This window comes from Odontesthes bonariensis, chromosome 18 (genome assembly GCF_027942865.1).
Source record: "Odontesthes bonariensis isolate fOdoBon6 chromosome 18, fOdoBon6.hap1, whole genome shotgun sequence".
Lineage (NCBI taxonomy): Eukaryota > Metazoa > Chordata > Actinopteri > Atheriniformes > Atherinopsidae > Odontesthes > Odontesthes bonariensis.
The window spans coordinates 11,149,439-11,162,352 of record NC_134523.1 but is presented as its reverse complement, the minus strand read 5'-3'; the positions used below and the strand labels follow the sequence as shown (position 1 = coordinate 11,162,352).

Below are 12,914 nucleotides of genomic sequence, written 5' to 3'. Positions count from 1 at the left end.
CTAGACGAAAACTGTCTGACTCAGGAAGCAGTCCAGTGTAGTGAGGAGTGCACAGTCTGTCGGGGAAGACTAAATAACCGCTCTGCAAATGCTTTCCTTAGCACAGCAGGTCCAGATTATCAGGTCAGACCTTAGTCTTTGTGCAACATAAGCCAGGTGCGTATCTTTTTTGGTAATCTTGAACACATTATGGGCAAAGAGGAGTAGATGGTTAGAATTGAAGAATGTCATCCTTGTCACAATGGAATGACGCGTTGAACAGAAGTGATGGCCTTCAACATCACCTGTTTTCTACAGACAGTACAATTCAGTGCTGACATCCTTCTCCTGGTGGTTTTTCCACAATTTGCACCTTGATTAATGTTGTGCTAACATGTTACAAGAAGGTCCCACATGTCGCCTGAACATCCTTATCAATTCATATGATGGGCTGGTTTGGTCCAAGACACACGTGACCTCAAGAAATCAAGGTGCTAATAACCCCACACAAGAATCCACCTACGTAAAGATTTATTCCAACTGAAGTTAAATGTTTTTTCTATTCTCAGTTTTTGTGTCTTGACAGTTTTTACGATCTAGTAGGGATGTATTCGGTAGGGATTCAACCCACACTTCATCTTGCTTGATTACTTCCTAGTTTAATAAGTTCCAGTGGCAGGCCATGCATTTTACATCCAGGTTGTCAGTCCTGCCCTCCTGCAATTAAAGTAGCACTGAATAACTTAACCATGACACAAGGGCTATAACTCCATAATGTTGTTAGACAGGATGATGCATTCCAAACAACACATATTTGACAATCAGTGTCACCACCAAAGAAATAAGAGCAAATTCACATCAACCAGTTGATTTACTTATACTAGCAAGGAAAACCTATAGAATACAACCAAGCGGCTTCCCCACAGTTTGCAGCCAGCCTCCTGAGCTTAAATGCACATTCCACTACGTATGCACAAGGTTAAAGCCAGATCACTGAATGTCAACATCATTTATCCTGCTAATGACAAACCAAACCAAAATAATTGTGATAATAAATATCTGTTAACACACCCAGCACCAAAATGAAGTCTGTCTATAAATCTCCTCCACAACATTATAGTAGGATGGACAGCATGGCAGTCACATGCAACAAACAATAACTTGGCTTGCCAAATAATATGTGACAAAATATATGACAAACTTGAAAAATGATTCGTCAAAATATGACTTTCAACTTCGTCATCTTCATTTGTTTCCATAGCAGAGGGGATTTATTTGAGGATTTTTCCAACTGGAGACAGCAAAAAATCTGATTGGACAAAAACCTTGTGATTTAGTGTTGCTGCACTGGAGGCAGTGAAACCGCCAGGAGAGCGGCAATGAAACACCGTCAACGGAGAAAATAAAATTTAATTAGTTATTTTGTTACAATTGGCAGCTATGAATCTGAGCGAGTGGCCATGACTTGTGGAGTCCCCCAGGGGTCAATTCTTGGACCTCTTCTGTTTAACTTGTATATGCTCCCTTTGGGTCAGATATTGCAGAACTTTAACATCAATTATCACAGTTATGCAGACGATACACAACTTTATGTGTCTCTGTCACCGGACGACTGCAGCCCAGCAGACTTACTGTGTCAGTGTCTGGAGGAAGTAAACACCTGGATGAGAGAGAATTTTCTACAATTAAATGAAGACAAAACTGAGATCATTCTGTTTGGTAGCAAAGAGAAGAGGGTCAGCGTTGGTAAATATCTTGAGACTCGGAACCTTAAAATCACTGACCAGGTTCGTAACCTCGGAGTGTTGATAGACTCAGATCTGACTTTCAGCAGCCACATCAAAGCTGTCACCAAGGCAGCTTTTTACCATCTCAGAAATATCAACATAATTAAAGGTTTCCTCTCCCAAAAAGACCAGGAGAAACTCATCCATGCATTCATCTCCAGTAGACTCGATTACTGTAACGCTCTTTTAACTGGACTTCCCAAAAAGAGCATTAAACATCTGCAGCTCATCCAGAACGCTGCTGCTAGAGTTTTAACCCGGACTAAGAGATCTGAACACATCACACCAGTTTTAATATCTTTACACTGGCTTCCAGTCAGTTACAGAATAGATTTTAAAAGCCTGCTGATGGTTTACAAATCCCAGAACGGTTTAGGCCCAAAATACATCTGTGATATGTTCAGAGAATATAAACCTACCAGAGCTCTTAGATCCAAGGACTCAGGTCAGCTGGTCCAGTCCAGAGTCCAGACTAAACATGGAGAAGCAGCATTTAGCTGTTATGCTGCTAACAAGTGGAACAAACTGCCAGTGGAGATTAAACTTTCACCAAATGTAGACATTTTTAAATCCAGGTTAAAGACATTTCTGTTCTCATGTGTCTATGCATGAAATATCTTTTAACTTATCTAGACTGTTGCCTGTTTTTAAATTCATTTAAATGATTTTATTTGTTTCTTTTTATATTCTTTTATGTATTTTTAATGCTTCTTGCACTCCCTGCTGCAATGCTTTTATTTTATGTAAAGCACTTTGAACTGTTTGTACATGAAATGTGCTATATAAATAAATTTGATTTGATTTGATTTGATAGTGAAATTTGCAAATGTAAAAATACATGTAAATTATATATGTTTGACTTTCTGATAATCAGCATCTCTGGGTCACTAGAGAAGGCCCTGCTTGCCCTGAAGGTCCAGCTCTGCAGATTGCACGTATGAGGTTTCAAAGTCAAAGTCTGTGTGCACAGTGGCAGGAGAATTCTCTTAATTCATAGATAGTGTTGTTTAACCCACCATTTATTCAGTTCTCTCAAGATCCAGCACTGTTTACGTGGGTTTTTGTGCTGTATGGATATTGTTAAAGTTAGTGTTGGTTAGCCCTGTAAGACCTGGTTTATTACATGGGTATTGCAGTTCCCGTCCCTCAGCAATGAATAAGTTAATTTATTCCTAGCTTTGCCTTTCCCATTCCACCCTTCAATAGAAGAAAAATGTGCCTTGTGTGAAGGTAAAAGTTGATGCCTCACTGTCATAAAAAAAGAAAAATCTATTCTAATTGCTTTTATTTTATGTTGCTGCAGAGGCTGGGGGGAACAAACTGCATTAAACATTGGCAATTCTAACAATTATCATTCAGGTTGTGCCAACATAATTTGAATGAGTGGCAATTAATCGAATTAAATGCACTGTTGACTGAGACGTTGTTGAAGCTTCAGCTGAGACGGCTAATTGTTTTGGAGTGACCCATCCAGAGTACAAACCTTAATGCTACATAATCTAAAGAGGAAACAAGAAGTTCTCCAGTCGTGTAGATGGATACAGAGAGATGGAGAAGCTGTCCAAAATGCCAGTTGAGATGTGCAAAAAGGCCGGATATTATGGGTTCTAAAAATACAATATATTATGACACTTCATGTTCCCCAATCCACTGCCATCGTTCACTTGGCCTGTAGCTGTTCTGAATAACTAGAACCTTGTTTGATTGCCTGCCTTAAATAAGACCTCGAAGAGAGTATCAATATCAATATTTAAGATCAAAAATGGTGGAGTTGTAAATTGAAAATTTGTTATGCCAGAGATGTGCTCAGTGTCACGTCTTAAAAGAGAGGTGCTTTAGCTTTTTTAACATTCACTACATTCCGTCTGTCCTGTAGTTTAACTTCCCTCTGCCACTGAATAAGCAGCATACAGAATCCACTTTGAATTACAAGTTCTGGGAGAAGTAATCTGTAAAAGAAAAATAAAGTAAAGGAACTTTATGTGTTTACACAGCACTTGTCACTTTCTCTCTTTTTTTTTCAGAGGTAAGATATAACTTAAAGTTAGTGTCCATATTTTGGAAGTTTGCATTACCCTGGAATATCTGTTCACTTATTATAAGTAGCTTGCATCTTCTTTCTACTGGGAGAAAGAGGATGAATAGCACTGATCCAAACCTTCATTTCAAGATATTAAATGTTTAAAGTCACGTTAAACTGAAATGGAAGCTACAGAGAAAGACAAATATTAGTAAAAATAACGATAATAACTAATAACACAAAAAATCATATCAGCAGTGTGTCATTTTATAAAAGGGAAACATGTCAGGGGTATTTAAAGCATACATTTTAGAAACATATTGTGAGCTCTTGCCTCTAAGCTCTGGTTGAAAACAACCTGCTCGGTAGCTACGGGGGTGGGATGTTGAGATGGGGATGTGTATAAGAAGTCTCACTGCAAATCTCAGGGAGACCAAATCCCTTTATCACACTCTTCCGGAAAGCACCAAGGGGGCTTAGGACGCAAGGAAGACAGACAGCCCGATTCAATCAACCTGCCGTGAGATTGGCCTCTAATCCTGATTTACAAATATGCAAGCATTACATCCACACTTTATGATTCATGCAATCCTCTGTTATGTTCAGTGCATCCTGTTTTTTTTTTTGTTTATTTGGAAATCTTTAGGACCACTGCACTGACATTATGGTCTGAATAGTATAAATTGTGGGATTTACATGGCGATCACATGGAGGTTTGTTGTTCACATGCACAGTAGAGTTGAGCTGTGGTTATAACCCGAACCAACCATTTAACTGATACACCATCCGTGTACTCGTATACATGCATAGGAGGGTAAATGTTCAGACATTCTACTGATCCTAACTTTCTTTGTGAGAGATCATCATGCATGTAATCATCACTGCACTGACCTTTTCTTTAGGTTTCTTGAATCTAGTGTGCTGCTTTTTTTTCTTAGCATTCTGTTAGAAGAAACGGGGGGGGGGGGGGGGGGGGGTCAGCAGCTTGATAGGAAATTAAGTTGTATTCATATAGAGTTACGATTTACTGTTTTTACAAAAAGATGGAACTTTATAAAGACATCTGTGGAGCACTTGGGCCCATTTAAGTATACCGTAGTTTTTTTTTTAAAAATATTTTTATGCCTTTATTATAGGACAGTGAAGAGAGACAGAAATAACACGCAGCAAAGGGCCATCCGATGCGGGGTTCGAACCGGGGTCAGCTGCACAAGGACTATAGCCTCTGTACATGGAGCGTCTGCTGTACCCACTACGCCACAGACCGCCCCAAGTATACTGTAGTTGAGCGCACACATACACTTCATTAATTCGGTGTCTCAGTCCAGTTTAGAGAATTTTAGTTCCTTACGATTTTGCCTGTACTGTACTACCATCTTTGCTTCCATTTTAAATGCCCGGTTTTGGTAATATTAACACAGTGATTAATTTTTACCTCTCTCATCTAAATGTGCTTACTGTGAGAGAGCATCGCCGATAGACAGAAAAGTACAGTACTGAATGTTATATGTAAATATGCAGTCTATACAGAGTACTTAAATCTGCATAATGACTCTACTATCAATGGTGTTGTAATGTCAACTACATCTACATCTGTGTTTTTCCCTCTGCCATTTCCCAGGGAGAATGCTCACAAGGTTATTGTTATGTAATACGTGTTAAGGATTCAGTCAGTGGCTTGCACATTACACACACACACACACACACCCTACAGTGCGGTGTCCCCTGGGAATATAACCTGTAAACTAAAACCAGCTCGTCATTTCTATTTATAGGCAACACTGGAGCACACACTTAAACACACATGTACCTTGTTTATGGGTGGGCAGTGATGTTTTGTTAGTGGGGCATTTGCGTTACATTGCTGTCAGGGATAAAAAATAATAAATAAATAAAAAAAGTGAAAAGGGTATTTATTTGCAAGTATCGGGATGCCTGTTCACATGACACACAAGCACCCACAGCAATCAACATTATTGAAATTGCCGGACAAACGAGGCTAACCCAGGAACAAAGCAGCAGTCATCAGTCAGTCAGATGACAGACCTGACTGAGAGCAGGATTAGGTCTCAGTCCTCTGCCTTGTTCCCTCTACGCTAAATTGTTTAATTACACTATGATTGCTGATAGATGTAGCAGAAGTTACTGTGTCAGCACCCACTCTGTCACAGTGCCTCACTGTCTTCTACTCACTTCTACTCACTGACAACTTGCTCTAAAATGAACTCAGCATATCACTGTTTTTTCTTAGCAACCAGCTGTTGTTCAGTATAAATAACCATGCGATGTTGTATAAACCCCTCTCCAGAATTACTCATTTATGCCTTTGTACAGGAAGTGTAAGGTCACGAGAGGAAGCTTTTTCGGCAACTATTTGTCATGCTAGTTTGAATAAGCACTGGAATGTCATTATTGTCTGAACTGTGGGATTTCATGGTGATTTACAAGGCAGTGTGACGAGGCCCATCGCATTGGCAGATTTGTGAAATTGCATGAGAATATATCGATTATAGAATATAGATGACATTACATTAAGGCTGAAGACCACCCGATAAGAAGGAAAGAACGATAAGGATGAATTTCACTGGACCTCAGCCATCAACAGGGCAGCGTGCACAGTCTGGAAGCACAAACGCATCTAAAGTTGATTTATGCGTGTTTGCAGATTTGCTAATCTAGTCTTTTCATCACAATGCTTGATATCCTTACTTGTTCATCTGACACTCATTTTGTCTTTCATGAGTGCATGTGTGACTGTGTATTTACATAGATGAGTTTGTGTGTACAAGCACACACGCTCAGAAGGGCAGTAGGATTATTTCTCTTCTGTATTCGCTGCCGGGGCATTCCTAGGTTACCCCAAACAATTGTGGATGTTTTTTGTTTTTTGCAGGAAAGCTGCTCACTTCTTTCCCTCCTACCAGCTCTCAATCCATCTGTCCCCGCTGTCTCTCTCGCTCTGTTTAACCCACACAGTCCAGCACAGCACAGATGTGTTAGTCCTTTTTCGTCTCTGTGAAAGAAACACAAAAGTAAAAATCCCTTTGTGATCAGGGATTTATTCCTGGAGGAAATGTATTTGTGTCTCAGACTCTGTGTCGTTGGGTGTGTTGTGATAGAGTTTTTGCTGTACAACATAGCGTTTGCATTTCTGCATGTCGTGTCTGAATGTGAATGTTTTCTAATTGTCCATCCACCTGTGTGTTGCTTCTTGAAAATCTTTGAAACACTGGGCTAACCAGCTCGCTTCCCTTTTAGCACTGCAGCAACCAAGCGTTTTAGATCAACCCTCAAAACAATCAAACAGGACATTTTACCTTGTCTAGACCACCAAGCCAGCTGTTACTCAAGAGCAAAACCAGGTCGTATTGATCCACTCTGGTCTTCCTGTTGTTTCAGCTCAGCGAGCAGTACATTAGAGGAAATGTTTGTACAGGAGTGAGTGATGTTCAGAGTGATTTAGAACTCCCTCCAGGGCACGAGAGGAGCAGGCGATTATGATAGCAGACACCTAGAGACATGAATGAAATAAAGTTCAGGTTGCTGAGACCTATTGATTTTTTTTAAAATTATTTATTTATTTATTTATTTTGTTGGTGACAACCTTATTTGACAACACAATAAAACGGTAACAATGATGAATGTTAACAGAAGTATCAGTGGTAATGTAGATGTTGTGTTGTGATGGAGCAAATTATTTTATATCCTCATACCAATCTGATGACAACCTACCAGTTTATTATGAAAAGGGGAAACTTATAGTTTCTTATGGCAGAGAATTATGAGTTTTTTGTGAGCTTAAATCTAAAATGGTTTCAGCTGCACAAACATAGGTGCCTAAAGAATTCAGTCACAATAATCCACTTTCCCCTCACTGCCTGAATGTCACTCTGTGGCATTTTATGTATCTCTAAACCTCTACTGGAAGTTTTTCCTTGAGAAGGGTTAGAATTTGAATTCAGGATAAACATTTATTCATCATATGACTTTAAGGAAACTGCTGAGCCACCAACAACTACAAAATCTATAGAAACAGGTTTGTTCATGAATAGTGATGTGTTTGTGTGTGTTCTTTAAATTTCAAAGGCACCAGCCAATACATAGTTGAACCAATTCAGAACACATGAATTTGCACGTATATCAGTGCACACAAATATAGAGCAACCATGCACGACCTTCATCTGTTAGCTGTTCTGTGTTGTCACTGCCAACTGTGCTTGGCATGCACATTTGAGAACAAACCCCTTCTGATCTCTCAGCATGTCCCAAGTGGCATGCTTTTTGGGGAGAGAGGAAGGACTGGTGATAGCTGCAGGGCATGGCCGAAGAGAATGGTAGTCAGAGAGGGGAAGAGATGTCATCACCCTCTCATTGCATACATTTTCACGTCTTCTTAGGTGTAACTGATGGTATTAAGAACAGCTGCATTGTATGTTGGTGTACCTGTATCAAAAGTGAGTGTTGTGAAAGATTGCTTCACAGCTTAATTTAGTGGAGCGGAGCCAACGTTAATGTTATTAGCTACACTTGTGGTTTCCTGCTAGGACTACTCAAAATATCTTATTGTGTGCAAAGGAGGCATGTTAGAGGGACAAATCGTGATGAATCACGTGTGTTTGGCTGGGATGATAAACCACCTCGAGCTTGCAATCCCAATGGGACACCTACTCCTTCCTCCTCCCCTTGATCGCATTACTAGCACTTCCACTGAATCAATACATCAAAGCAGGCATACAGCCGCTGCAGTTAGTGCAGTATGTACATCATCCAGCCAAGATAAACTACTAAAATCATTTTAGAGTACACATTTAGTTTTTCCTGTCTTATTTTGTGAATAACAGATGTATATACCTATGACACATGCACCCTGTATATAATGTGAAAATTAGAAGTCCCCATTGAACTGAATGAGTCAAACCAAGATAACTTCACTAGTACATTTTCGAGACTTTGAAATTTTAAGCAGCTGTCTCTCTATTTACAGTTTAAGGTACAACATATAAACACAATTTCAGAACATTGTACTTCCCTTTTTTTCCCCCCTATTTTGCTTTGGAATACAGTGTACAGAATAATGTAAAAGTATGTGCTATATGTGCTCTGTATTCTCATTTAGAGGGTCTGGAGGTTGGACAGGTTTAAGTATTGAGTGTATTTTGAATAGGGCAACAAAGGCAAGTCTCATACTGCATTTGATTATAATGGAGCTATGTTAAGATAGTATTTCTCTTTTCTTAACACGCCTCTTCTAAACCCAATGGTTATTATGTTGAGTCTTTTTGATAACATATTTATTTTCTGTATTTCCCATTTTCCTTCCAACCAAGAGACAAAATCTTGGACGAAAGTTGCAAAAATCTTAAACTACGAAAGTGGCTAATTTCAGCTGGATTAAAAATCTGACTATAATCCTAAATTGAACTTGTTTGCTATTTGCAAGGTGAGACCTTAATGTAACGTCATAGTTTCTTTCCTGAATCTGTCCATGGCTTAGATAATGCATCTTTCTCACCAGCATACTTGGTAAAATACATCCCGGTTTGCTGCTATACCTGATTACTGAAACGCCATATCTAATTAATTCTGTTCAGTTTAACAGTCCACTTGCTGTCCGAATGACAAACAAGAGATGCAACTTATCTAGAATCAACTGTTTTGTTTCATGATTACTATAGGATAACTAATATCTTTAAATATAGTAACCTATGAGCCAGACCTTTGCTTTCTGACCCTTAACCTCTTGCGCAGGAGCAGTCACTCATGCAGGTAATTCGATACCACCTCGTTTCCATGAATACGCGACACAGTTCGACGCCACCTGGCATCGACTGACCATATAAAATGTGGACTTATCATTTTTTAGACATGTTCAGGTGGGCTGCATGTGAGAACACAGAGTTCCGCAGTATTTGCTTCGGACATCTTGCTTCCATTTCACAGCCAGTTACATAGTGCCGTAAGAAATCCAGTAAATGAGCAAGCGAGACCATGTATGCAAGGAACAGGTAATCCTCCAGAGCATTTACAGCAAACAAGATGGCTTTCTGACAAGCGTTGCTGTTTGATGCTTTTTTTTTGTTCTGCTGAATTGTGTGTTGCTTTTAACTCACTCTTAGATATTGTGAATATATCCAGATATATGTATTTCCCTCATGGCAACACAGACAGTATCTAGTGGAGAACACCCACTGTGAAATTCATGTGTGAACGTTGAGAGAAATTTGGGGTTTAATTCTTCACATGTGTTGTTTTAGACATTCTTTGGTGTTTGTGTGTGAATATGAAAACCAAAGATGCTGGCCATCATGTGGCTACATCCATCTATTTTCTAAGGTCCCTGCTTCTACCTTGGAGTGGCCAATCAGCTATGCTCAAGTATCTTCTCCTTCTTTTTTCTCCTCTCTTACCCCCTCTTTCCCTTCTTCTGCTTTTTCAGGTGAGGAACGATCTAACTAGTGAGCTGGAGAAAGCTGACATTCAGATCGCTGATACAGAAAGTTTCTCCAATGACCCCTGTGTTAATGTAAAGAAACTTAAGGTAAGTGAAGCAGCTTGGGTGGGCACTTAACAACTCTCTCTAAAGTTAAAAAAGGAGCATGTGGTGTTTGACGTTAAATTAAGTATGTACATACATATGCACATATGCACAAATACACAAATTGTTAATTATTATATAATTGTACATTTTACAGAGATATTAAGCCTGAATAAATTGGTTACAAGTATTGCCATAAAGTTACATTTAGAGTCTCAAGAATGCATTTGGGCTCCCCTTGTCAAGTTTTCTGTAAACACAAACAGCTAAGCAAGCAGAAGATGGCCTGACAAATGTCCCTAATAGATAAAATAAATTCACTTTACAATATCACTTCTGCAGTTTCACGTTAAAGAAAAAAATAAAAAGGGAGCTTTGTTTCATATTCCTTTTGGCCAGCATCAAATCTTGTAATTACTTTCTGTAGCTTCCATTTGTTGATTTGGGATTTCTGACCCTGCGAAAACCTTCCAATTTGTTAAGATTCTTTTGTAGTTTTTCTACAGACTTTCAATTACATTTAGGTCCGAGCTTTGTGAGGGCTATTTTAAATGTTCTTTTGATGTAGTCCATTGTTTGACATGCACAGTATTTAGAATCACTGTTCTGTTGTAGACAGCATTCTCCTTTTACCGTCAGCATGTTTAAAGACAGTTTTATGTTAATTTACAGAATTTGCGGGTAGCTGTAACATGACCCCAAAACACACATCCCTACGTTGCTGGAGACATGTTTTTTACATTAAATTTATTTCAGCGCAAAGAGACATTTGTTTAGATGGTCATTGGTAAGTTTATGATGCTCAATTTTGTTTGTGAGGATTCTGCAGAGAGATTTACCTCCGATGTCTCTTCCTAAATTTCTTTTGCAGTCAAAGGTTTTGGATATGGTTCATTCATTTGAAGTAAAAAGGATATCTAAAGTAAGTTAACATTGTTGGTATAAAACGATACAAAAAGTATTCCCACAAGCTGTGATATTGGCCAAAGGGGAAGTGATTAAGCATTGCCCTTTTTTCACAACTAATTTAATTAATTTTCACAATGTACTCATGTAAATATTTAATCTGTAATGTGATGCCTTCAGGAGAACCAATTCAACTCTGAATGCAGTGTCAAAACAATGTAATGTAATGTAAACTTGTACTTGATAGCTAACTGGTAACATACAGTGGTCTTATTTAAAGAGTTGAGCTTGTATTTTTAGCACAAAATAGCAGAAATAGCTTGGTGAGAAAAAAAAGATGCTGGAAGCACAGTGAGCGGAGTGGGAGAAATGTATTTTTCTCCTCTGATAAATTGGTGGAATCATGATGTACAAAAGATCAAGCAGGTTAAAGAAAACAGGGAAGAGAAATGAATAGACAGTGAGATACAGAAGGAACTGGGAGATAAGCTGTTTTTTCTAAAATATACGTGTACTGTACTGTGCATGTTGGGACACGACATTTTAAGCTGACTTCACCCTTCTTGGATCAACTCTAAATATGCAAATCACGGTGTTGCCTCAAAATTTTTTCAGGGTGTTTGGATGAGATGGGTGGGGGCCTCTGACATTAAAAGAAAGTCTGTTTCCAACTCATCGTACAACAGATGTACGCTGTATCAGTGACAGCTACATGACATGGTGAGGTAGAAGGTGACAAAGAAAGATATTGTGATTTATTTTTTCTCCCTTTTTGGGCATAGCACAGATGTGCGTATACATATATCGGGGCTTTGGCGTCACTGTGTGATCCACAAATAGAGCACTCACATCTGTGTTATTCCAGCTGAAATATTTAAAAAGCAGACAGGCTACGCTGCTGCAGGGCATTGTAGCTGCCATTTCTCTGTCACTGTTTGCCTTTTTCATTCTTTCTCGCTTGTTCTCTGTCTCAAGTTCCCTGGACAGGCGGACAAAAAAAGCATCAAAAAACAAAAGCAGGCTTACATTTGAGACCAACACACATACCCAAATTCTTCTCATTGATGATTCCTCATCAGTTTGAACTTGAAATATCAAAGTTGCCAAACATTTTTTTTTGTGTGGCTCAGGGCCGGTTTAGGCAGCTTGCGTTCAATGGAGGGCTACATGAAAAAAAATAAAAAAAGAAATAAAAGAAATGTTCTGAAATCTAAATTGAGACCAAAACACTTTATTATTTATTATGACTTAATTATTTATCTAAGTATGACGGAACAGGAGGGTTAATTTTTCTTTTCACATAAGGTTTCTCTTTCGCTGATACCGCAGCTTTTGCGTGGCAGACTGAACTCCGAATACATAATTCTAACATTCATCTGGAAATATCACATTTTGAAATATAATTGCATTTCGAGGCCTCTTTATCAGTGTATTATTTAAATGCATCATTGGTGTAAAGGGAAGCACTCATATTTACAGCCTCTATGTCCTGTTCTGTAGGAACCGTATGGCCATAAAACTGACACATAATGTGATAATAAAACCTTTGTAGCAAACATTTTCTGAGCGTTTAAGCCTGTCCTATGGGCCTTTAGACCAAGAGAATCACCTAGATAAATGGTTTGCACTCATAATGTCATTATAAGTTTTTTCCCATTTCATAAAAGTCTGTTATTGATACAGTTGA

At 38.8% G+C, this 12,914-nt stretch overlaps 1 protein-coding gene across 1 annotated transcript in view; it reads left to right on the top strand.

The window, feature by feature from the left end:
* Positions 1–12,914, top strand: part of gabbr2 (gamma-aminobutyric acid (GABA) B receptor, 2) — a 179,393-nt gene that overhangs the window by 83,818 nt on the left and 82,661 nt on the right. Inside the window, exon 4 of the mRNA XM_075449751.1 lies at positions 10,223–10,324. Within this exon, the coding sequence (XP_075305866.1) occupies positions 10,223–10,324 (102 nt within the window). The remainder of the gene's footprint in view (positions 1–10,222; positions 10,325–12,914) is intronic.